Consider the following 27,084-nt stretch of genomic DNA (forward strand, 5'->3'; position numbering starts at 1 on the left):
TTTGTATCTTCTGCCCGATGAGAGAGGGGAGTAATGGGAAAGACCAGGGTGTGAGTAGTCCTTGATTATGTTGGCTGCTTACCAGAGGCAACCAGTGTGCATGGAGTCAATTGGGATGAGGCTGGTTTGTATGATGGACTGGGCTACATCCATAACTCTCTGCAATTTTTATTATCGTGGGCAGCGCTATTGCCAAATTCCCAATAGGATGCTATTTCCAATAGGAAGCCATCTACGGAACATGTGTAGAAGTTGATAATAGTCAATGGAACCATACTCCTAGGTCTTCTGAGGAAGTTGAGCTAATAGTGTGGTCTCTTGGCTTTAACGTGGATGACCCTGGACAAATGGTTGGTGAATTTTATGTTCACTGAGTTGGATGATCAGCCATGATCATATTGAATGGCGGTGCAGGCTCGAAGGGCCGAATGGCCTACTCCTGCACCTATTTTCTATGTTTCTATGTCTTGGAACTTGAAGCTCTCAACCATCCCCACATCAGCACCATTCATGCTGACTAGGGCGTGTAGGCACGGTGAACCAACCTGAAGGCTCGTCAAGAGCTGCCCGAAGGCTCGTTGGACGGTGTAACTGGGAGGGAGCTGGAGATGTCAGATGCGAGGAGCTGGGCAAGTAAGAAGGTGAACCAGGGTATTGCCTCGAACGCCTTCCAAGCCAGCTGCCAGCAGCAATCCCCTGCACACAAAGATGACCAGACGAGGAGAGGGACGTCGGTTCGCGGGAACTACTCTAGTACATGGAGCGCATGGACCGACCAGACTTTGGACTTTAAATAATGGCACCAAAAATGGCGGTGCCAGCATGAGTATTATATCTACTGCTGCACCACTGGTCCCCGAAGAACAGTCCCACATGCTAATTGGGTCAATGTTAAATGTTCCTGAACAGTGGATGCACTTTATCATAGATTTTTCCTGGTATTTCGAGCTGGTATTTTCCTGGTGCCCATTGATCGACCCTGTGAAGGTCGAAGACCCATCTCCCCTTCCACACAACTCTGCAGCCGTCAATCTGCAGACTTGACTCGAGTTGCTTTCATTCAGTGTGTGGCCAGAAAGAAAGTTAAAGCAATTCTGAGGGTCAAAGGTAAATGAATGCTAAGTGAATCATTACGGAAACAGCTGCCGCTGTTCATGATACCCTGAACATACCTCCCGTTTGACCCATAGAGGCTCTTCCACTTGCTGTTAATATGCAGTGTATTGAAGTCATGACTAAATCTCTGGAAGAAAGCAATTTTACAAAGAAAGAAGCTTTGCTTTCACAAGAGCTGTGCCAAATAGTCAATTGGGAATATATGCCCATGAAGATGAGTTCATTGGGTACAGCCGGTGCCTTACAACGCCAGAGACCTAGCTTCCATCCTGACCACAGGCAATGTCTTTATGGAATTTGCATGCTCGTCCTGTAATCGTGTCCATTTCCCCCGGGTGCTCCAGTTTCTTCTGACATCCCACAGATGTGGGTTAGTGGGTTAATTGGCTGCTGCAATTTGCGCAGGTGAGTGGTAGAATCTGTGGGAGCTAATGGGCATGTGAGAATAAAGTGGTACTGGTATGAATGGGTGCCCGATTATCGGCAAGGAGTCAGTAGGCTGAAAGGGCTGTTTCCAGCTGCCTGATTCACCATCTCATTGATAATTGATGAGACTCATGACTCCTATCGGGGTGCATCATACCTTTGGCAGACACAAAAGCTTCAAACCACATTCTACCAGATTCAAGAATAACCTCTTCCCTGCTCTTATCAGACTCTTGAACAGATCTCACATATGCTATGGATGAAATCCCGATCTTCCAATCTACCTCATTTTGGCTCTTGCACTTTTTTCCTGCACTTTTCTCTATCTAACACCGTATTCTGTACTCTTTCTGATTTGCACTACCTGATGCACTCATGTATGATATGATCTGTCTGGATAGCATGCAAAACAAAGTTTTTCACTGTACCTCGGTACACATGACAATAATAATCCAAAATCTTGAAGAGGAGATGTGAGAAATTCAGGGAAAAGGGTGAGAAGCAACAAAGGTGGAACTTCGGCAGAGCTGCAGGATCTGTGCTCTCACTGACCACTCATGCTACTGATAATCGGCAAAGCAGTCGGGTTAAAGTGTACCTCTGGCCAGCCAGGTCGGGGAAAGTTCAACAATGAACGTCTGCCCTCCTAGAGCATTTGATGGCCTCTCCCTGAATAATGAAGAGATTATTAGTGAAATGAAAACAGAAAATGCTGGAAATAACCAGATGAGGGATGAAATGTGTCAATGTGTCATGGCAATGAGTTTTCGATGGGTTCAAAGGAGATGAAGGTATAAGATGGGTTTACATATAAGGAGGGGATATTACATATATTCTTTCAATAAAGAAGATGCCATATTGATTTGAAAAGAATGAGATATTAGTTTTTATTGAGTGTGAAGGAGCTAACAGGGGTTTAATATAGGGGAGATATTAGATGTTGGTGATAGAGCAAATCGGAGTATTTCAAAGAGAGGAAGTGTGGGGGAAGGGTGACGGTGTTAGGTTCACAGATTGGGACATTTCACCGGATCAGTGGGATGGAGATATTGTACTGGTTTGTGAGAGACAGACAACAGACTGTTTCCATGTTGAGGGGATATTACAGTTTTAGATCTTTGTGTACTGTGCCCTGTAGGATCACCCAGAAATGGAAACTCCATGGCTGTCGTTTTCTAGACCAGGATAATGGTTGTGTATTTGAGAAATGCCCAAGGACTCATTTTCTATTTATTTTTGGGATCTAAGAGCCATTGGCAGGCCTGCGTTTATTGCCCATCCCTAACTGCCCTTGACAAGATGAAGGTGCCCAGACACCGCACCTGGTGAGGGCACTCCCACTGTGCTGCTGAGGTTGGGAGTTCCAGGATTTAAATCCCATGCGGATGAAGGACCAGCACTTTACTTCCATGTCAGGGTGGTGTGTGACTTTGGAGGGGAACCTGCAGGTGGTGGTGTGGCCATGTACAGGTTCCCCTTATCCTAGACGTTGCCATTTTGGAGGTGCTATCAGAGTAGCCTGGGCGAGTAGCTGCAGTGTGTTTTGTAGACAGTGCACACTCCAGCGGTGGAGGGAATACGTGTTTAGGGTAGTGGGTGAGGTGCCAACCCAGTGGGCTGCTTTGTTGTCAAGCTTCTTTAGTGTTATTGGCTTTGAACTCCTCCAGTGAAGTCAAGAGCATCCATAGCACTCCCTACTTTGCCCTGGGGTGTTAGGAGGTGAGCCACTCAATGCAGAACACCAGCCTCTGACCTGCTCTTGTCGCCACAGTGTGTAGCTCCACTGGAGTTACCCCTTGTCAGTACCCTCTGCAACACTTTTCAGTTTCCTTTGGCAGTTCACTTACATTCCTTATCCCTCACGTATGTGCCGAGTTCATTGCTCTAAAATATTAATTACCATTCAGTTGTGGGAGCAGCGAGCGTTGGACTTGGGTCTGTTGTGAGCCTATCTCTGTGTGCACTCGGAATACCTCATGGTGCTGACATGAACAGAATGTGCTTTATTTGGGTTAGTTAACTCTGGGAGTTGATTTATGGGAATACAGATGTTTTCATACAGAGAACTGAGGAAAGAAGACGGCAGCTGTGCTGAGACTGAGCCAGCCCAGTGACCTCGATAGCAGCCACAGAAAGGATATCTCTATCAATTCATGGAGGCATACAAAGAGCATTTTCTGCATTGCAAAAGAGCACATTCTGTCCTGTTGCGCACTGACTTTGATTTCAGTAGTGAAAATGCAGCCAATTTAAACAAAGCATCTGTCTTACCAAAACACGGTGGTGTTAGATAACCATCTTCAAAGAGATTGTTCACTTACATACAATGCAGTTCAGACCAGCACGGGCTGTGTAGATAAAGGTATACACGTCAGTAAAGATACAAACTGATGGTCAGTAAACTCCCAGGCATGTTAGCAAGGTCACATCAGCAAGAAATCACAGTTAACTTGCATTTATGTTGCATTTTCTAATGAAAAAAATATTCCAGATCTGTTCAAAGCTAATGAATGATCATTATTGTGCAATGCAGTTTAAATCTAAAAGGAGGGTAGGATGTATTTTTCATTTGTAGGACAAGAGATTCTCATTTCAATTGCAAACAAAACAAAGAGCATTCAAGTTTGCACATAAGTAGAGGGCTGTGCATGTGTGCACACAGTTACTTTAATATATAGTCCTTGCCCATTTCTCAAATACACAACCATTATCCTGGTCAGGAAAACGACAGCCATGGATATATACACATAAACTGACTTAAAAGCAATATTTAGTCTCTCCCAAATAACAGCAGAAAATGTTGAAAACACTCAGCAGGTCAGGCAGTATCTGTGGAGAGAGAAGCAGTTAGTTTCAGATCTAGGACCCTTCATCAGAGCAAGATCTGAAGTGTTAACCGTTTCTCTCTCCGCAGATGCTGCCTGACCTGCTCAGTGTTTTCTGTTTTTATTTCAGATGCCCAGCTTCTGCAGTTTTTGGATTTTCATTTTGTCTCTCCCACATTCGCTGAGCTGGCTGTCTTTCCTGTGTTTAATCTTTCCTACAATTAGTCTTTCCCTCAATCCATACCGGGCAGCACGTGTTGCATGCCAGAGACCCTTCTTCCAGTCCCTTGAAATTTCACTATGTCGTGAGAAGCAGAGCGTTTGCAGGGCAATCGCTCTACAAAGCCTTGAGTGCGCTGAGCATCAATGGAGTGGCGAGGAGAAGAGCCATCAAGGACACCACCGAGGCAGCGGAGAAGGCCTCAAGATGGTCCTGGATCAGGAGAGGAGGTCCATGGGGAGGAGCGAATGCCACCTGAACACAAGTCGTGGTCTGATCAAGCACAGCTGGGTCGCCTGGGTGAGGGTGTCTGATGTTGAAAGACCCGAAACACCCAATGACCCCAAGTTACATCACTGATGATGTGTTCAGGAGCATCAATAGATGTATTATTTATCAAATCAAACTATAACAGTAATGCAGATTCATGGCTTGAGAGTGTGGATGATGGTAAAGACAGAATCTGTTGATTAGTTGAAATCTGATGAAACATTTGCATCATTTGCTGTGTTCATTAATGTATTTAATGTTATAACATTGCAATGTAATATGACATTATGGAATTTCAACATTCTTTGCATTATAACATTATAAAGGGCCTGTCCCACTTAGGCGATTTTTTAGGCGACTGCCAGCGATTATCATAGTCGTAGTAGCAGGTCGCTGAAAAAACAGTGACTGGACCCTCATACGACAATGTCTACGACAAGCTACAACAACCTACCACCTAGTCGACGGCATGCTACCGAAAACCGGAGACCCAATCGTCGCGACTCATGGGTCTGTCCCACCTACTTCAACCTACGACTACCCACGACAGCAAAAATTGTCGCCACTGTCACTGAAAATTTTTCAACGTTGAAAAATTTGCGGCAGTCGTCTGTAGTCGCCAAAAAAAATCACCTAATTAAGACAGGCCCATTAGGACGTGCACCTACGACCACACCTGCGACAATCTACGACCACACAGGCGATAACCGAAGTCAACCCACGTCCACCTGCGACAAGCTACGACCCTGTTGGCGACAACTGAGCACAACTGAAGACAATGCCTGTTGCTACGACTTCTCTTGACGCCGGTCTCTTGACCTGTCGCCGGTTGACGTAGGTAGTCGCTGATGGAATTCACCAAAGTCAGCCGACGTCACCTGGCGACAACCTACGACAGCACCTACGTCAGGAGAAGTCAAGCTACGCTCATTGGTGTCAAACCCACTCGCCGACTGTTGCCGAAACATTTTGAACATTTTGAAAATCTAGCGGCGACCAGAAAGACGCTATGACTCTTTCGGTGACTGAGGAACTACTCACAACCATACAGGCGACACCCCGGCAACCACGTGGCGACAGCCTAATCGCCTGTAGTCGCCTAAAAAATAGCCTAAGTGGGACAGGCCATTAAGATGGATGGGATCTCAGTTTAACATTTCATTGAAAAGCCGGTGACCTGCAGCCAAGGCTTTGTAATCTACCTTCGCACTGGTGCTCAAACCCCCTCCTCACACCCTCAAAGAACCATTGAATGCCAGTAGGCACTAATTCCCTTGGGCTATCTGAGACAGGTGCTCTTTGCCATAATTCATAAATTCATACATAATGATCCAGCATCTACTTGGGAAATTCTACCAAAATGCTATTTGGCTTCTCTGTCGGCATAGGTCAGTGTCTCTGTGAGGAGACTATTTGATGCAGTTCTCCACTGTCGGTCTTTCTTGTCAACTAAAGTTTGGCCACAACTTATGTTGAAACATCTTGCAGTTGCCAGTGCCAATTTGTTTTCATTATCATCATCCCCTCTCAGTTGTGATAAATGATCTCTTGTACACCAAGCTTTATAAAAGTGCAGTCCGTTTGTTTCACTTCTCTGTGGCACTGGAACATGGTTTGTTTTGTATTCCACTGTGGTGTTTACCTCTGTCTCTCCCTGGCTCTGAGTCGAGCTCCAATGCCTCCAAACACCTGCCCACAGCCAGTGATGGAGTTCAACAACAGCCACTGTTGCAATGCCACTTAACCACGGGGAGACAAAGGATAAAAGCTTTCCCGCCAAAGAGAGAGATACTGGTAAAAGCAAAGAACTGCAGATGCTGGTTAATACACAAAACGACACAAAGTGCTGGAGTATCTCAGCAGATCAGGCAGCATCTCTGGAGAACATGGATAGGTGACGTTTTGAGTCGAGACCTTTCTTCAAAAAAGTAAATTTAAGGTCCATTGCAGGTGCAAGAAGAGTCTCAAACCAAAACATCACCTATCCACGTTCTCCAGAGATGCTGCCTGATCTGCTGAGATACTCCCGTACTTTGTGTCCTGTAGGCCAGTCTGATGAAGGGTCGCGATCTGAAAAGTCACCCATTCCTTCTCTTCAGAGATGCTGCCTGTCCCGCTGAGTTACTCCAACTTTTTGTGTCTATCTTTGTGTCCTTTAGAGGGTTGCTGGTGCCATTTGCAAAGAGAACAAAATATACTCAAGAATGCACACAGGTAGAGGAATGTGTCTGTGTTTGATATGGGTGTTATGTGTTTGTGTGTATTTGGTGTGTGTGTGTGTTATTTGTGTATGTTGTGTGAATGTTTACGGTGTGTGTATTGTATGTGTGATGTAAATGTGTGTGGTATATGTGTGGTGTGTATGTATTTCATGTGTGATGTGAATGTGAGAGGTTTATGTTACATGTGTGTTCATAAGTTTCCAAGTGATAGGAGCAGAATTAGGCCATTCGGCCCATCAAGTCTACTCCATCATTCAATCATTGCTAATCTATCTTTCCCTCTCAACCTCATTCTCCTGCCTTTTCCCCATAACCCCTGACACCTGTACTAATCAACAATTTATCTATCTCTGCTTTAAAATATCTATTGACTTGCCCTCCACAGCCATCCGTGGTGTGATGTGAATGTGAGTGGTATGTGTATGTTACACATGTGTGTGTTGTATATGTGGCGTGAATGTGTGTACTATATATTGTGTGAACGTGTTTGCGGGTGCTATGTGAATGTGTATGTGATGTAAGTATGCAGACTGTGTGATCTGTTGTGTGGAAGCGCGCGGTGTGCACGGCATATCTGTGTTGCATTATAGTGTGTGCAAGTGTATGAGCGGTGTGAATGAGTGTGTTGTGTGGAGGTGCTTGTTTTAAATATAATGTGTAGGTTTTATATGTGCATGTTATGTGAATCAGTTACGTGTGCATGTGCACACAAACACACATGCACACTACTAAAACTTGTCCTCTACTCACTCCCCAGTTGATTCACTCCCACACTCGCTAATCTGGGTGTCCTTGGGCTTAATCTTTTCTCCTCGATTGGTTTGGCCCATAATCATAAACATATTCCAATCCACCCACAGTCAGTGAAGAATTTGAACTACAGTTACTGTTATGATTCACATATTATAGGAAATTATATGAACTTATAGAAAGAATGAAGGATACACAGGAGCAGCAGCCTTAGACATGCAAATCCCCATGCTTTAGACACACAGATCTCTGTGTTTTAGACACACAGTCTGTGTTCTTTAGACATACAGGTCTGTGTTTTCATTAGATATACAGATATGTATGTGCTGTAGACATGTGGGTGTGTCTGCTTCAGCCGCCAAAGATTCTATCCGTTCTCTGAAGAACCATCAAAGCATCAGCTCTGGTTCTCTCCCAGCTTCGCGGGTCGGTCAGATTTGAATAGAGACAGCACCACTAACAGCAGAACCAGCTGCCAGCGCTGGGACAGCGTGACCGGTGGCACTGACCAGCCAGTGGGCCTGTTGGCAAAGCCAATGGGAACTGTGGAGCTGGTGTACAACTGAGGAGCTGGTTCCCACATTCAGCAGGAGCTTCACAACAGGAACCAGCGAGGCAAGCTGGGGAAGATGTAAAACAAGCCAGATCAAAGCACAGGGAAAACTGAGCCTCAGAACGAAAATCCTTTCTGCCAAGGAGGTCCGTTGGGGTCAGGTGAATGATCCGTAGAGGGCAGCACTGGCGGTGAGAAGCTCATTGTACTCACCCAGACTCCGATGGACTGTAAATAAATCCTCAAAGTCATGCAAATAAGCAAACATTGACTGACAAATGTGACCTTCTCAGGGTGCAGGATGACTACAGTGGGACCTGCACATGATACTTTCATTCTGTATGGTGCACTTTTAAATGTGAGGAAGACACAGTGGTATTATGGTCATAAAATGGCCATTCACTGACCTGTCCCGGGGTGAACTCTGCAAGGCTGGTGAGGATGAGCCTGTTATAAAGAAAATACTTTAAACTGCTGCAGGAAAGTAAAACAGATGTGGAAATCTGGTTCAGTGTTTGGAGTATCCCACCATTGACCATATCCACATTCTTATGTCCAGTGTTATAGAACCCACTTGTTGGCTGTCAGTGTCAAATAATGTGGAAATGACAGGATGCTTGGACCAAAAGTTTGTTATTGTTCAAGTCATTGTAAAGCACTCTGAGTTGCAACAAACAAAGTGGCCCTCCATCATTCCCCAGTCTCCATCAAACAATCCTTGACTTCAGAATTAAGGGACAGAAGTTTAGGGGTAACATGAGGGGGAACTTCTTTACTCAGAGAGTGGTAGCGGTGTGGAATGAGCTTCCAGTGGAAGTGGTGGCGGCAGGTTCGTTGTTATCATTTAAGAATAAATTGGATAGGCATATGGATGAGAAGGGAATCGAGGGTTATGGTATGAGTGCAGGCAGGTGGGACTAAGGGAAAAAAATTGTTCGGCACAGACTTGTAGGGCCAAGATAGCCTGTTTCCGTGCTGTAATTGTTATATGGTTAATCCACGGAGCTGCCTGTTGCTGGACGTGTGCCTGAAAACAGCCCTGGTGTTAGTTGGAGAGATACAGCATGGAAACAGGCCCTTCGCCCCACCGATCATTGATCACCAGTTCACACTAGTTATCCCACAGCACACGACTGGCAATTGACAGAGGCCAATTAACCTACAAACCCATAGTCTTTGGGATGTGGGAGGAAACCAGAGCACGCGGAGGAAACCCACACGGTCAAAGGGAGAACGTGCAAACTCCACACAGACATCACGTAAGGTCAGTAATATCAGGATTGAACCTGGGACTTTGTCACTGTGAGGCAGCAACTCTGCCACAGAGCCATTTTACCACCTTATCTTCAGATGATATAGAGTGTCACCTCATCGAGGCCTGCAGCAACTACTGTGGTGTTATGGGGTGGGGGTGATTCCCACACGGTCTGGGTTCAAGCCTATACGGACACCCAGCTGCGTGCTGAACCATGCCCCTGGCTGAGCTGCTTCACACACAGGGTTAACCTTGAGCTAAGCCCAGCCCACTCCGCAGACCCTCCACTGCTGGCCCACTCCCTTAAAGAAATAAACTCTGAAAACCCTTCTTGATTGAATCAGTGAGCTGCCCACAGGACACCCGGCTTCACGGGGATGTTTTAGTGGAATTATAGCAGGAGAAAATCTTGACATTTCAAGCAGAGGAAATCTGAAATGCCAACAGCAAGTTCGCAGCAGGGGGGGGGGGGGTCCATTTCTTCAGATCTAGAGCAGCCGGCTGATTCCCAGACCAGGTCCCCTGTTACCTCTCACACTTCCCCGTGTCGGCCGGGCTCTCAGCTGAGAACTCTCCCACCGCTGGTCACAGGCTTGTGGGTACATGGTTCTTCCAGGTGATTGCAAGTTCCCAACTGCGGCTCACTGTGGATCCGAGAGAGTGTTGCACTGTCGCAGGAACTGCTGAGGCACCGGAAATAAGCAGAGATGGGGCCTGCCCATTCGGCCCATCACTTTCATTCAATCAGATCACAGCTGATTTACTTCAGTGTTATTTCTCTGCACTAATCCCAGATTCCTTCATTCCCTTACCTTCCACATAACTCGATCCCCACACTTAATACTGTTCGCAATTGAAGCTCCACATCAATTACCATCATCTGCTTTGATCTGTCATTTTCACACCTTACCCTTCCTTACCTCTGGACCCTCTCTCCTGACTGTCAGAAGAAGGGTCTCGACCTGAAACATCACCTTTCCCTTTTCTCAAGAGATTCTGTCTGACCCACTGAGTTACTCCAGCTTGATGTGCCCATCTTTGGTTTAAACGAGCATGGGTTCATTCCTACCCAATTCCATGTGATCTCACCAGCCTACCTTGCAGGATCTTGTCACAGGCCTCATCCTGAATGACTGGCGCCTTATTTTCACTGCAAGGTCACCAGTTGCAGGTACTCCAGTCAAGGGGATATCTTCGGTATGTCTGACCTGCGAAGCCCTGTAAGGATTATACACATTTCAACAAGATCAGCTCTCATTTTCTGACACCCTCTAGGCCCAATCTGTTGAATCTTTCTTTCTAATAATAATAATAATACATTTTATTTATGGGCGCCTTTCAAGAGTCTCAAGGACACCTTACAAAAATTGAGCATGTATAGGAAAAACATGTAAGGGGAATGAAATAAATAGTAGAGACATGACTAGTACACAAAGTAAAGACAGAATTCAATACAAAACACAGCATGAAGCAATTAATGCACAGATGAAAAGGGACGGGGACGTGGGGCTAAGGATAGGCAGAGGTGAAGAGATGGGTCTTGAGGCGGGACTGGAAGATGGGGAGGGACACGGAATTGCGGATCAGTTGGGGGAGGGAGTTCCAGAGCCTGGGAGCTGCCCTGGAGAAGGCTCTGTCCCCAAAACTGCGGAGGTTGGACTTGTGGATGGAGAGGAGACCGGCTGATGTGGATCTGAGGGACCGTGAGGGTTGGTAGGGGGAGAGGAGGTCAGTGAGATATGTGGGGGCCAGATGGTGGAGGGCTTTGTAGGTGAGGACCAGGATTTTGTAGGTGATCCGGTGGGAGATGGGAAGCCAGTGAAGTTTTTTGAGGACTGGAGTGATGTGATGCCAGGATTTGGTGTGGGTGATGAGTCGGGCGGCTGCGTTCTGGACCAGTTGGAGTCGGTTGATGTAGATGGAGCTGATGCCAAGGAGAAGTGAGTTGCAATAGTCCAGTCGGGAGGAGATGAAGGCATGGATGAGTCTTTCAGCAGCAGGCGGTGTGAGAGAGGGTCTGAGTTTGGCGATGTTGCGGAGATGAAAGAAGGAGGTTTTAATGACATGGCGGATGTGAGGCTCAAGGGAGAGGGTGGAATCAAAGATCACGCCAAGGTTGCGGGCCTGGGGAGATGGGGAGACAGTGGTGCCGTCGATGGTGAGAGTGGGGTTATTGATTTTGCTGAGTGTGGCTTTGGAGCCTATGAGGAGGAATTCTGTCTTATCGCTGTTGAGTTTGAGGAAATTATGTTGCATCCAGGTTTTTATAGCTGACAAACAGGAGTTGATATGGGAGAGGGGGGGGGGTTGTGGGGGGATTTGGTGCCAAGGTAAATATGGGTGTCATCAGCGTAACAGTGGAAGTCCAGATTGAAGTGGCGGAGTATCTGACCAAGGGGGAGGATGTAGATGATGAAGAGGAGGGGGCCGAGTACGGAGCCTTGGGGAACGCCTTGAGTGACTGCGGCTGTAGCAGAGGTGTGGTTGTGGAGAGAGATGAAGTGGGATCTGTTGGAAAGGTAGGAACGGAGCCAGCTGAGTGCAGAGCCTTCAATGCCGAGGTCCTTGAGTCTGGTGAGCAGGATGTTATGGTTCACTGTATCGAAGGCTGCGCTCAGGTCGAGGAGTATGAGGATGTTGAGGGAACCAGTGTCAGCAGAGGTGAGGAGGTCGTTGAGGACTTTGAGGAGAGCAGTTTCTGTGCTATGGAGGGGGCGAAAGCCAGATTGGAGGGGTTCAAGTAGGTTATACGCAAGGAGGTGGGAATGAAGTTGCGACGCAACGATACGCTCCAGGGTTTTTGAAAGGAAGGGGAGGTTTGAGATTGGGCGGTAGTTAATGAGAGAGGAGGGATCAAGACCAGGTTTCTTTAAGATTGGTGTAACGGCAGCAGTTTTGAAAGCGGAGGGGACAATTCCTTGGGACAATGAGGAGTTGAAGAGATTAGTGAGGTAGGGGCAGAGAACGGGGAGGCAGGACTTCAACAGGGGAGTGGGGAGAGGGTCGAGGGAGCAGGTGGTGGGTTTGGAAGAGCTGATGAGTTTGGAGATTTCTAGGACAAGTCCCAATCCCAAGAATCCATCTTGTGAACCTTCGTTCTCCATCACAACTCCACCTTGGATCGGAGCCCAGGCCTGCGCACTATCACCCAGGCATAGTCATACATCATTTCAAGAAACCCTCGCAACACTTGGACTCAAATCCTCCCACAAGAAAGACAATGTACTGACGGCCTTCTTAATTGTTCATGGTATTTGCACATAAACATGTGCTGCTTCATGAGCAAGGCATAGTCATACATGTTGGGTTTCTGAACAACACCTTCAATCTCTCACCACGGATTTTAAAAAATCACAATTTTTAAAAATTAGGTAAATTGATGACCTGATTTTACCATTTATATCCCATCTGCCATGCCCTTTCCCATTCACGGAACTTGTCTCTCCCCACTCCCCCCCCCACCTGAGTACTCTCTGCCTCCTCTTCACTGCCCACACAACTTGGATATATGACACTCCATCCCCCTCATTGATGGAGATGGTGAAGAGTTCTCCATGCGGTTGCAGGGAAAACATGCAAACTCGTCACAGATAGCACCAGAGGTCAGGATCAAACCCAGGTCTCTGGTGTGGTGAGGCAGCAGCTCTACCAACTGCACCACTGATTGAACGTGAGTGTGGTACATGATAAGATCACATTAGCTGAAGGAGTTTCTTCCCACAGCTAAATGTAATGTATGTTGAGATTCAGTGCGTAGTGATTATGAGCAATTATGTGTGTCAGGGACAGATTCTTCCATAAAGATAAACTGCTCGCATTTGCTCATTGCGTGGCCAAGGTGAGTCATGTGAGAGCAGGGGTGAGGATCTCAGCCTTCCTGACCGGGCCCCTGAACTGATTGTTGACCAGAGGCATTCATTCACAGGAGTTGGATTTCAGCTCCTTGAACTGCAATGGCCGCAAGTTCAAAAACATTAACGTTCACATGGAGGAACAACCAAGAGGTTGCACCTGTCGCCAGATGTAGAGTGCACGGATTATAAATATTGATGGTTTATGGGAGCAGCAGGGCTCAGTGTTTAGACAGAGACACCAAATCAACACACTCCAAACTGTCAGAGCTGCCACACACACACATACACACACATCACATACACACACATCTACGCACATATCACACACACACCACACATGCACACCACACATACACACACACACATATATACACATATAAACACACACGCATACCACACACACTCACATATACACACATACCACACACGCACCACACACACACATGTACATATATAAACACACACACACACACCACACATACACACACACACCACACACACACATACACACACACACCACACACACACACCACACATACACACACACACACACACCACACACACACACACCACACACACACATGCACACACAGAGTTTCCATGCAGAGACGCAAAATCCCAGCTATTCTTCGAGTAAACCTTTTACCTCACACCCCCCTTTGCCTTTAGCTCTGCCTTCTGATCTTTGAACAATCTGTGAAAAATAGCAAGTCGATCTACATCGGCCACTTCTACCAAATCTCCTCCAACCTCTTACGATCCAAGGAGACCAGTCACATGAAAACAGGAGCACGAGTGGCCATCAGGTGCTCAAGCCTACCCCACCATTCAAGATGATCATGGCTGCACCCTTTCTCCACAGCCCTCCATTCCTTCATCTATAAAATATTTACACACCTCCACTTCTTATACCTCACATCGCATGATGCAGCTTCCACCACCCACTGGGGCAGAGATTCACTACCCTCAAAGAAGAAATTTCCACCCAGTTCAGTTTTAAATGACTGTCCCTTACTTTGTAGCATTGTCCTCATGTTTGAGACTCCCACCAGTGAGATCACCCCAACATCCATCCTGTCAAGCCCTCTCAAGATCTTCTATATTTGAATTAGGTCACCCCTTCTTCTAAGCTCCAAGGAATACAGACCCAAAATGTCTGACCTCCCTTGGTAGATTGACCCTCCCATCCCCAGAATCACCCGGTGCATCTCTTGGACTAGTTCCAATTATACCATATTCTTGTTTAGGTAAGGGCCCCAAACTATGTACAATGCTCCACTGTGGCCTCACCGACGCCAGTAAAACTGTAACAAAACCTCCATGTTTCTAAACTCCAACCCTTCCACAATAAGGGCCTACATGTTGTTTGTCTACTTGTTAGAACATCCTCTAAGTTTCATTTGCAGCCTCTCCCCATTTTGATAATTTGCCATTTGATTCCACTTGCCAAAAGGCATGACCTCACACTTTCCCACTTTCATTTATATTTACCAATCTTTTGGCCACTCACTCAATCTATCTACACCCCATTGCAGAATCATAGTATACTTATCACAACATGCCCTTCCACCTGTTTTCATATCATCAGCAAATTTGGAAACCTTACATCCTTTTTCTTCTTGTAAATAGTGAAGAGCTGCGTGCCATCAATTGATCCCTGTTGTACTCCAATCGTCACCTAGTCTGAAAATGACCCATTTATTGCAAGCCCCACTTTTCTATGAGGCATTCAGTTTTTAATCCATGCTAACACACTTCCTCAATACTATGGCCTTAATTTATACACCACTTTCTTACGTGGCACATTGTTAAATGTTTTTTTGGAAAACTAAATACACTACATTTACAGGGTCCTCTATCAATTCTCTATCTCACATCCGCAAAGAATTTGAGCTAATTTGTCAAACATGATTTGCCATTCATTAAAGCATGTTGACCCTGTTTAATTATATTCAGCTTTACAAAATAGTTAGCTATTTCTTCTTTGATTATTGACCCCAGCATCTTGTCAATAACAGATGTTAAGCTAACTGACCTGTACTTCCCCCCCATCTCCTTTATTGAACAAGGAAGTCACATTGGCTGTTTTCCAATCTTTGGGTTTCCTTCCAGAGTTGAGCAAGTTAAACGTTTCAACCAGTGGGTCCACCATCTCTGCAGCCACAGACTGCATAACCCCGGCATGCAGTTGATCGGGTTAAGGTGACTTGTCTGCTGAGAGCCCCCTGAGTTTCTCCACTACTTTATCCCTTTAATTGGCATTTTTGTAAGTTCCACCACATTATTTGAAATTTGCCTCTCTAATGTTTTAGGGAAGATAGACACAAAATGCTGGAGTAACTCAGTGGGACAGGTGGCATCTCCGGATAGAAGGAACGGGTGACGCTTCGGGCCGAGTCTGAAAAAGGGTCTCTTTGGTGTAAACCAGCATTTGCAGTTCCTTCCTACACACTAATGTTTTAGGGAGATTGGCAATGTCTTCCATGGTGAAAACTGATGTCAAAGCTTTATTCAGAACATCTTGCTGCTGTTATTAATTCACCAGCCTCTTTCTCTGGGGCTCCACATTGACTGTCACCACCTACTTGCTATTTATATATTCAGAGAGACCTTTAGTGTTTGCTTAAATACGACAACATGCAGGTTTTTGCAACAAAAACAATTCTCTCTTCTTATGAGCTCCTTAGATTTGTGCTGCTGGATCGAACATTTCCCAGTCCCCTGGCCTCCCACAGCCTCTGTCACTTTGTATGAACTACTTTTCAATGTAACATAATCCTTGACCTCCTTTGTTAACCCACGGCCTGCGCCTCTTTCTTGTGGAATCCCCTGTTTTGATGAGATAAACTCCTGCTGATATTATAGCATTATAGCTCAGTTTGAATTTCTGCCATTGTTTCATCACTGACTTGCTCTTAGCTGTACCCAGTTCACCTTCAACAACATCCCCCTGATACCATTACAACTGCCCTTATTTAAGTTGAGGACACTGGTTATGGACCTGTGGTGTTCATTTTCGAACTGCATTTGGAATTGTTGTCCCAGCTTCCCCAGTCTGACCCAGGTGCTGAAATGCTTCATCCTCGGAACCATTCCAGTCAATATTGCAGCGTTTATGCAGGTTCAACCTACTCCCTCTGCATTGTGTGTCTGTGGATACAAGAAACGCTTATGCTTGAAGATAGACAAAAACCTGGAGTAACACAGCGGGTCAGACGGCATCTCTGGAGAAAAGGAATAGGTGACATTGCTCCAGAGATGCTGTCTGACCCGCTGAGTTACTTCAGCTTTTTGTGTCTATCTTCCGTTTAGACCAGCAGGTGCAGTTCCTTCCTACACATTCTTGCGAAATCTCTGCAAAATCTATGTTTGGACAGCCACTCTTTCAGTATTTAATGCACAGATACACCCAGGTTACCCTGCTCCCACACCACGTTTGTACCTCTCCCTTCTGCCACCTCTCCACTGCGGCTCATAACCACAATCCTGCTATCCAGCCAGACGCCCGCTGCTGCTACCCCTCCTCCTCACTCATCCCCGCGTGATCTCTTATTTCATGCAGAGATGGGCACACAAACCAAGTCACTGTCTTATTGACACAGCTTCTCTAACAATCCCTTACTGTGTCATTTAAACCTCGATCCTTTGAGTGAAACAAGTAAAAGCTGTTGGGAGCCCTCATAGGAAGCACTGATAGACTCTCTGGACAAGGCAGCACATTTAGTAAGCTAGTTTATAAAATGTTCTTTGAGATTCAAAAGGAAAGATACCAGATAGAGGATAAATACATCTAAATGCCAAAAGAGGATTTCTCTTCAACACGACTCTTCATAAAGAAAGGTTTGGTGTAAAGCTGATCTTTCAGCTGGTCAGGGAGTGCTGGCAAGGAACAGCTAGTCACTGCCTCCCTCTGCACTACCCTCTCCCCCTCATCCACTTTCTCATTGATCCCTTATACTTCCACACCTCACCTACAATTCCTCCCACTGCACTCCGAGCTGCTCCTGCTCTCCTGCAGATTCCCTCCACCCTCTCCTGGTTCCCAGTTGGCCATTCTGGCCACTCGGCGGCTCCTACCCCCTGACCCAGGAGTGCACGTTATTGCGGACCAACAGCTAGCACGTTTCTAACGAAGATGATTCATCATTCTTCTATTTATGGTTGGCTTAGTGCAGAGATCTCAACACTCAAAATGAATCTGGTTTATATCAAATCAGTTTTTAAAATTTGAATGAAACAAAACAGATATCACATAACACAAGTTAGAGATCTGCCTTCAGGTCTCAAGAAAATCATTTAAAGCAAATTTAAAGTGTGGGATTCCACAGCCGGAGGACAAAATCTATAAAGTATAATATTTAAGGAAGAACAGAGATCTAACGATGTTGATGCATTGGGAGCATTTGGGGAATACTGATACCAGGAATGGCCAGGTTGGTTAATGAGGAAATGTTTTACAGACTAAGCTAGTATCCCATGTTTAGAAGACCCAGAGGGAACTGATTGAAACAAATTAGATCCTGAGGGATTTCAACAGATGTGGAGAGGATGTTTTCTTTTAAAGTCATAGATTCACAGCACAGAAACTGTCCCTTTCAGCCCACCTTGTCCAAGCTGAATGCATCAACACTAATCCCATTTGCCCACATTATGCTATGACATTAGGCACATGTCCCTTTACATGTTTCCTATCGAAGTACTTGTCCAAATGCTTTTTAAATGCTGTATTTACCTCCACCACCTCTTCTGACAGCTCGTTCCATATAACCACCACCCTCTTTGCAGAAAGCTTACCCTCAGATCCCATTATGTTTCTCCCCTTAAACCAATTTTGTATTCCCTCATCCTAGCAATATCCTGTATTCATCCTATCTGTGCATCCCAGAATTTTGTAAACCTCCAAGGTTACCCTTCAGCCTCTTACATCCCAGTGAAAATAATCCCAGCCAATCCTATCTCTTCTTATAATCACAGCCCTTCATTCCAGGCAGCATCCCGGTGAGTGCAGCGTAGGTTTACAAGGTTAATTCCTGGGATGGCGGGACTGTCATATGCTGAGAGAATGGAGCGGCTGGGCTTGTATACTCTGGAGTTTAGAAGGATGAAACATATAAGATTATTAAAGGTTTGGACACGCTAGAGGCAGGAAACATGTTCCCGATGTTGGGGGAGTCCAGAACCAGGGGCCACAGTTTAAGAATAAGGGGTAAGCCATTTGGAACGGAGACGAGGAAACACTTTTTCTCACAGAAAGTTGTGAGTGTGTGGAATTCTCTGCCTCAGAGGGCGGTGGAGGCCGGTCCTCTGGATACTTTCAAGAGAGAGCTAGATAGGGCTCTTAAAGATAGGAGTCATGGGATCTGGAGAGAAGGGCAGGAACAGGGTACTGATTGGGGATGATCAGCCATGATCACATTGAATGGCGGTGCTGGCTTGAGGGGCCGAATGGCCTACTACTGCACCTATTGTCTATTGTCTATTGAATCTCTTCTGCACGCTCTATTATTACCACATCCTTTCTGCAGTGCAGTGACCAGAATGGTACACAACATTCCAAATGTAGTCTAACAAATGGTTTTTCCGGTCACACCATGATGTCCCTACTCTTGCACTCATAGCCTTGGCCTATGATGTCAAACATACCAAATGCCTTCTTCACCCCCCTGTCCACATGTGTCACCACTTTCAGGGAGCCATGGATTGCACCCCAAGATCTCTCTGTACATCACCAGTCCTGACGTCCCTGCCATTCACTGTATGTGTCCTGTTAGTTTCCAACTTCCCAAAATGCGTTACCTCACACTTGCTTGGATTAAATTCCATCTTCCAGCGTCCTACTCAATTTACTATGTCCCTCTTTATCCTTCATAACTGTCTTCACTATCTCTAACTACTGTGGGGAGAATCTAGAATTAGGTGTTTATCGTTCAAAAGTAAAGAGTCATCCATTTAAGAGAGAAAGATGAGGCAAATTCTTGCACTCTCAAAGATTTTTTTTCCCCACGCAACTGCCTTGCTCAAAGGACTGCAGAAAGCAGAATTTCAAATATCTTTCGGGAAGAGATATCCAAGCAAGGGGGAATGGTTGCATTGGCTGTGTGGAATTAAGGTTACAATTACACCAGCCACCATCTTATTGAATGCTGGAGTATCCAATGTTTGAGGGGCCAGGTGGCCAATCGTGCTCTTAATTGTCTAAAACCAACTGAGAAACAACTGGGCCTACACGGTAAAGGGCAGACCCACAAAGGTGTTGCAGAACAGAGAGATCTGGCAGTACTGGTACAAGGTTCCTAAAAGTGGTGAATCAGGTGGACAGTGAAGAAGGCATTGTTTGCTGTCGTTGGGGAGAGTATTGAGTACAAATGATGGCACATGATTATGCAGCTGTACAACTCGTTGGTGAGACCTCACTTAGACAGGGCTGGGACTTTTTTCTTTGGAGCATAGGATGCCGAGGAGTGATCTTATTGAGATGAACAATATCATGAGGGGCGTGGATAAAGTGAACACTCACAGTCTTTTTCCAAGGGTGGAGGATTCTAAAACTAGAGGGCATCGGCTTAAGGTGAGAGGGAAGAGATTTAAGAGACCTTAGAGGCAACATTTCCACTCAGAGTAGGTAGTCCATATCTGGAATGAGCTGTCAAAAGGAAGCTACAAAAAAATATACAATTATGAGTTTTAAGACATTTGGACAGATATATGGATAGATACGGGCTAATGGCTAACATCAAAGAATATCGGGGAACCAATGGGGAGGTTGCCTTCCCTCACAGTGGGAAACTTTGATACCGCTGCGGGGATGTTCATGTTATAGACTATCGTGTTCTGTGCTTTTATTTTTTTTATTCGTATGGTTGTATGAGAAAAAGCATTTTGTTGTCTCAGTATTTGTACTATGGACAATGACAATAAAGTTAAATCAAATCAAATCAAATCAGTTCAGTGTAGCCAATCGGTTGGCATAGACAAAGTGGGCCGAAGGGCCTGTTTCCACGCTGCATAACTCCATGACTCTGAATAAAAGGAAGAACTAGTCAGAGAGCGAGACGAACTGATTCACCATTGATCTGTGTCCAGTAGACTAATGCCAGATTGGCTCTGGTTCATAGAGAGCGTGACCAAGGGATGACAGATTGCCCTTTAGAACCCCCACAGGTTCATTAGTGGAAAGAATCAGCACGTCCCCAGCTGAATTTGCAGAATCAAGAGAGATTGATTCATTGCCATCAGTTAGAAGCAGTTTGATCCATCCCATGAACACAGGAGCAGCAGGATATCTGTCGAATGATCACTGGATAACAGGTAGATCCATCCCACGGATAATGAAGCAGGGAGATACCTGTGATCATTGGTTTTGGGAGAAAAGATCCATGCACTTCCCGGGAACATTGGAAATATATTCTTACACCGAGGGTGAATAAAGAGAATCAGGAGGACAGCGGGTTGGGCAGTTTGCACTAGGAGGATAAGCAATCTTCAGTGACTGAGGTAACACGCCTTGCAGTCAATAGGAGCAGACTGACTGGGATAACCTGGGACCAGGAGAATACTGACGGAACAGAAGTCCTCCTCTTGAGAATGAAGTTATTCCTGCAGATATTAAGATGTGGAAGATTACTTTTCCCCTCAAGCAATTTAAACAGAGTAGTGGATGACATCATCCATTTTTATGTAATACGGGTGCAGGGGCTATGTGTAGGATAGGACCTACAACTCATCCTAAATTAAGTCCATAGTGTGGGTAAATAAACATATATTAACTACTAACAAATCAGTGTTCACCGCCATTCCTGGGTCGTGGAATGTTTGCTAATCTTTGTTTCCCTTCTTTCATTGTGAGGAATGTGAGGAGAAGCACATTAACTAATGTATGTACACACGGGAATGTGATCGTGGATGTGTCCATGCACACAGAGAATTACAGCATTTCCTGGCGATGATTGAACACGGAAAGTCTGAGGATCTGTGATAATGCTTAAAGGGGAAGTGGGCAAATATCTGGAAAAAGAGACAAGGATATGACGGGAGTGGGACTAAGTGGAGGACTCACAGTGGTCTCCCACATAAATGACAAAACACCTCTGCGCTATTGAGATGCTTAGGGGTTAAGTGCTAATGTTGTGTGAAACATTGGCCTGTGTTTATGCTCTTGTGTGTGTGTGTGTGTGCTGTGTAGACATGCAATGGTTGTATGTGTGCATGAGCATGTGCGAGTATGTACACGTAAGGGTGTGTACGCACATGTGCATGTGTGCGTTGCCACTGGCCTGTACTGGCTCCTGTGTACACATGTAGGAGATTGTATCAATGATGTGCACTGTAGAGCCCAGCAGATCCCTCTCTCTGCTCCAACATGGAGACATGGGGGACATCACACCAACCATTTCAGCTTCTCTGAAAGTGAAGCCCAAAGTTTTAACCAAGCCAGCCGTCGATGGTGCAACCCTGCCGAAGTTTGGCAACTTTATACATCCGGACACCAGGCGCCCTGTGATGACCTAAAGCTGCCCCAGGGTAATTAGCAGATGATCGATCATAGTCGGAAGCACTCAGATCCTCCCACACCTCTACCGTTCCTGTAATCCAGTGACCACGTGATGTCTGGAGTTTGCACCCTTTCTCCAAATAATTACCTGAGATCGGCGGCAATAGATTACTCTGAATGAACTCCACTAGCAGCTCAGGAGGGGTAAACATGGCAGGTGTGTCAGCTCCTGGCTGTGGCTCTGCTCCAGTGAGTCAGTAGGGTGCTGCTCTTGGACACTGGGAGGTCTCCTGGCCGAGGGGTCACTAGAGATGTGAATAAGAAGAGTGAACAAAAGAAAAAATAAGATCCAAGAAATTCCTACCCTCCCACTTCCTAAATCCTGGCTCATTGCACATCGCAGTTTATCCCAGGACCAGTCTTGGCTTTGGGCCATGGTGATGATGTTCGGGAGTTTCCATGAGGGCAGCACGGTGGTGTAGCGGTTAACACTGCTGCCTCACAGCTCCATGGACCCAGGTTCAATCCCGGCCTGGGGTCCTACCTGCGAACGTTTTGCATGTTCTCCCTGCGACCCCGTGGATTTGCCCCGAGTGCGCTGGCATCCTCCCACATCCCAAAGACACAGGGGTTGGTGGCCTCCAGCTCATTCCAACTCTCCACACAAAGGAGTGATATCCTACCAGTTTATAAATATAGTGTGTGTGTGTGTGTGTGTGTGTGAATGTGTGTGTGTACGCATGTGCAAATCTGTGTGCGTACAAATCTGTGTGCATAGTCATCTCTGTATGTATGTTTGTGTGTATGTGTTAATGTGCATGTGTGTGTGTGTGTGTGTGTGTACATGCGGGCACATAAAACAGAACATGCTGGAAAGACTCAGCAGGTCAGGTAGCATCTGTGGTGAGACAAACAACATTTCCAGTCTGTCTTGAAATTCACTGCATCTTATCTATGTAATATGGTTAAGATGATAAACCTAATGCCCCTGTCCCACTTAGGAAACCTGAACGGAAACCTCTGGAGACTTTGTGCCCCACCCAAGGTTTCCGTGCGGTTCCCTGAGGTTTTTGTTAGTCTCCCTACCTGCTTCCACTACCTGCAACCTCCGGAAACCACCTGCAACCTCCGGGAACCGCACAGAAACCTTGGGTGGGGCGCAAAGTCTCCAGTTCAGGTTTCCTAAGTGGGACAGGGGCATAACTGAACGTGCTGGGGTAGAAGTCGGAAAACATCCAACAGTCTGTAAATTCTGCTGAATCAGCACCATCAAAGCCCTGAGTGTCCGATTACGTGGGAGCCCATGAAGATGTCAGCGAGCACATTATCATGATCATTAATTTAACAACCAGCGTGCTATGATAATGAACGTTCATCCACAAATAATATAGTAATTTTCCAGAGTTGAGTATCAAAGTTTAAATATACAATGATATGTGCACTGTAAGGGTTTAATGTTTCTGCACACAGACATGCATTGATGTTATGCATTAACAAAGTGTGAGGGAGACTCCAGTTTAGTGTGCTTGCATGATGCATTAATTAGCTTGATATGATCTTTCTCCACAGGCATCTGTGCAGACCCTGCCACAACCAGGAAAAGGCAAAGCGACTTGGCCAGTACATCTGTCAGAAGTGTCATCTGATTATTGACGAAGTGCCACTAATGTACAAGAGTGATCCCTATCACGCTGACCATTTCAACTGCACCCACTGTGGGTACGTTGGCCAATCAACTCAATCATGTAGAATACCCACCCAACACGGTCTGTAACCACGGTGACACCACGCAATCCATGCCTTTGGTTAATCGTGTTAATAGAACTGTTCTTAACCTCATTGTTGTTGCTCATCTCTTCTTCACAGATCTGGGAGCAAACATTATTACACTGATCGTACACAAAATTGCTGGGGAAACTCAGCGGGTGCAGCAGCATCTATGGAGCGAAGGAAATAGGCGACGTTTCGGGCCGAAACCCTTCTTCAGACTGATGGGGGGTGGGAGAAAGAAGGAAAAGGGGAGGAGCCCGAGGGCGGGCGGATGGGAGGGTGGGAGGAGACAGCTAGAGGGTTAAGGAAGGGGAGGAGACAGCAGGGGCTAGCAAAATTGGGAGAATTCAATATTAATGCCATAAGGACGCAAGGTCCCCAGACGGAATATGAGGTGCTGTTCCTCCAATTTCCGCTGTTGCTCACTCTGGCAATGGAGGAGACCCAGGACAGAGAGGTCCACCCCCACCACTGACATTTGGAGAGACTAGGACAGACGTTGAATAAATGATATCCCTGTACAGAGACGATGGTAGTATGATTAGTACGATGGTAGTCAGTGTGCGACTGTCCGTGTGTGTCTGTCTACATGTGACTGTCATCATGTGCCTGTTACCATGCGACTATCCATGTGTGACTATCCATGTGTGCCTGTCCAGCAGTGCCTACGCTACCTAAAAATTTGTATATATTCCTTCCCTCCTTGGAACACTGAAGGAGGCTATTTGGCCCATTGAGTCCATGCTGGTGCCCAGGTCAATCCCATGCGCTGCCAACTCACCTGTAACCTATTCTCCCCACATTCTCATCAACTGCCCCCAGATTCTACCCATGTACACAGGAAATTTCCAGTAACCATTTAAAAGCTTCAGATGCAAGCCATACGTCTTTGGGATATGGGAGGAAACCCATGCAGTCACCGGGATAACAGGCAAACTCCACACCGAGAGTACTGGAGGTCAGATTTGAACCTGGGTCTCTGGGGCGGTGAGGCTGCTGCTCTACCAGTAAATATAAATCACTGTAAGTATTGAATGTGTTTGAAGGATCATTGAGCTTGGATCTCACGCTGCGTGCTTTGCAGGAAGGAGCTCACGCCGGATGCCCGGGAGATGAAGGGGGGTCTCTACTGCCTGCCCTGCCACGACAAGGCGGGGGTCCCCATCTGTGGGGCGTGTCGGCGACCCATCGAGGGCCGCGTGGTCAATGCCCTGGGGAAACAGTGGCACGTCGAGGTGGGTGGCTGTTCCCAGGGACAGCGCGGAGTGAGGGGTTACCAAGGCCAGGGAGCTGAGAGGGCAGACTTCCCTGGCTACAGACCCCGCCCCCCCCCCCCCTCCCTCACTTGCCAGGGTCGACCCCACTCCTCTGGACTGACTGCCCTGCTGGACAGACCCCAACCCTCCCTGGGCACTGAGCTCACCCTGTCCTGCTCAGACTCTGCCTTGCCCCAGGCACATCTGCCCTTCCCTGGCCTCCCCTTCTCACTGGGCAGACTCCTCTCTTCTCAGACAGACTCTGGCTTTTCCTTTGCCCCTTCCTGGACTTTGGTTCTTCCTCTCTCTGCCCACATACTCCATCTTTGCCTGGACTAACTTTACTGACCCTACTCACTGCCCACTGCCTCTACCCACTCCATACACACTGCCCCCACCCACTCTCTGCACCCTGACCTCCCCCCCCATCTGTGTGCCTGTCATATCCTCCTGTCCTGGGGCAGTTGTTCTGCTGCTGTTGATGTTATGGTGATTGTAACTAAAACCCTGCCCCCTCCATTTGTTGCAGCATTTTGTTTGTGCCAAGTGTGAGAAACCGTTTCTGGGTCACCATCACTTTGAACGGAAAGGACTGGCCTACTGTGAGAAGCATTACAACCAGGTGCGCCCGAGTGTGGACACTTCCATCACTTAAGTTGTTTTGTGGGCACAGTGGCGCGGCGGGAAGAGCCACAGCCTCATAGTTTCAGACAGCCACCTTCGATCCTGATGTCAGGCGCTGCCCATGAGGAGTTTGCACGTTCTCACTGTGGGTTTCCCCTGGGTGCCCCATTACCCTCACACATCCTGAAGATGTGCAGGTTGGTGGATTAGATTCGCTGCTGAAAATTACTCCTGGTGAGTGGGGGAATCCAGGATGGAGGGGGGGTGGGGGGGGGGAGATTTATGGGAAAGTGGGGAGAATAGAATCGGATCACTATGAATGGACAGCACAGACTGAGTTGACCGAAGGGCCTATTTCATTGCTTCGTCATTCTCTAGTTATATTCTGCAATGTCTTGTCAGAACCTAGCCCAAGTTAATTAATCTGGCGAACCTTCCAATGTCAATATACCCCAGCTAACATCTAGTTTACATCACGAGCTGACATCCAGCTGGTGTCCATATCTGTGCACAGTGTTCCCTGGGAAGAATTGTGGCAATTGAAAAAGAAAGATACAGCACAGAAACAGGTCCTTCATCCCACAGAATCCACACCTCCCATTTACACCTATCCTATACAATCTTATTTCATTTTCCCTACATTCTGATCAACTGCCCTTAAATTCTATCTTGACTAAACTAGGGACAATTTACAATGGCCAATTAACCTGCAGGTCTTGGGGATGTGAGTAGAAACCAGAGCACCCCAGGGAAGCCCATGCGGTCACAGGGAGAACGTGCAAACTCCACAGAGACAGCATTTTACGACAGGATCAAACCCAGGTCGTTGGACCCGTGATGCATTGCAGCATTGCAGTGCAGCATTAAACTGTCTCTTTAGTAATGTTGGCATGTGGAGATTGTTACTCACTTATGCAGTAATATTACTCTATGTCGAGTGCTAATGTTACTTGTACTACACTGTCACCCACTAATTCAGAAGCTCTATGTCTTTATTACTGAATGCGACTCAGTATTTCAGTAATGTTACTAACATGGAATTGTTATTAACTGTAATGTTAACATTTACTGTATCACCGAGTATGTGGGACTGAGCGGAACGGTGTCTCTGGGTGAGTGTGTTCTCTGACCCTCACTGCCTGTGTTTGTCTCGGCAGCTGTATGGAGATGTTTGCTATCACTGTAACCGGGTGATTGAGGGTGATGGTAAGTACCCATCCGACTGCCTCCATTCAACTCCTCCACGAGCTAATCCCACCTCCCAGACAGAGACAGATTCTATTCTCTCGCCGGCTACCCACTCAATATCAGTCACACAATTTGCACGGACGATTTCCTTCTCCTGTTTCTATCATCATTCCTACATTTCCCATCTCCCCTGACTCCAGCATCACTCCTGTCCTCACTCTGCCTCCACGGTGACCAGCTCCCAAGTTACACCCTGGCGTGTAG

The 27,084-nt window shown here is 46.5% G+C and overlaps 1 protein-coding gene across 2 annotated transcripts in view; it reads left to right on the plus strand.

Moving 5' to 3' along the window:
• lims2 (LIM zinc finger domain containing 2) overlaps positions 1–27,084 on the plus strand; it is a 59,015-nt gene that overhangs the window by 29,455 nt on the left and 2,476 nt on the right. For both annotated transcript variants that reach the window (XM_033031583.1, XM_033031582.1), the window contains exons 5-8: positions 23,552–23,701; positions 24,837–24,987; positions 25,538–25,630; positions 26,790–26,838. In XM_033031583.1, coding sequence (XP_032887474.1) covers positions 23,552–23,701; positions 24,837–24,987; positions 25,538–25,630; positions 26,790–26,838 — 443 coding nt within the window. The remainder of the gene's footprint in view (positions 1–23,551; positions 23,702–24,836; positions 24,988–25,537; positions 25,631–26,789; positions 26,839–27,084) is intronic.

The sequence above is a fragment of the Amblyraja radiata genome, chromosome 13, assembly GCF_010909765.2.
Source record: "Amblyraja radiata isolate CabotCenter1 chromosome 13, sAmbRad1.1.pri, whole genome shotgun sequence".
Taxonomy (NCBI): domain Eukaryota; kingdom Metazoa; phylum Chordata; class Chondrichthyes; order Rajiformes; family Rajidae; genus Amblyraja; species Amblyraja radiata.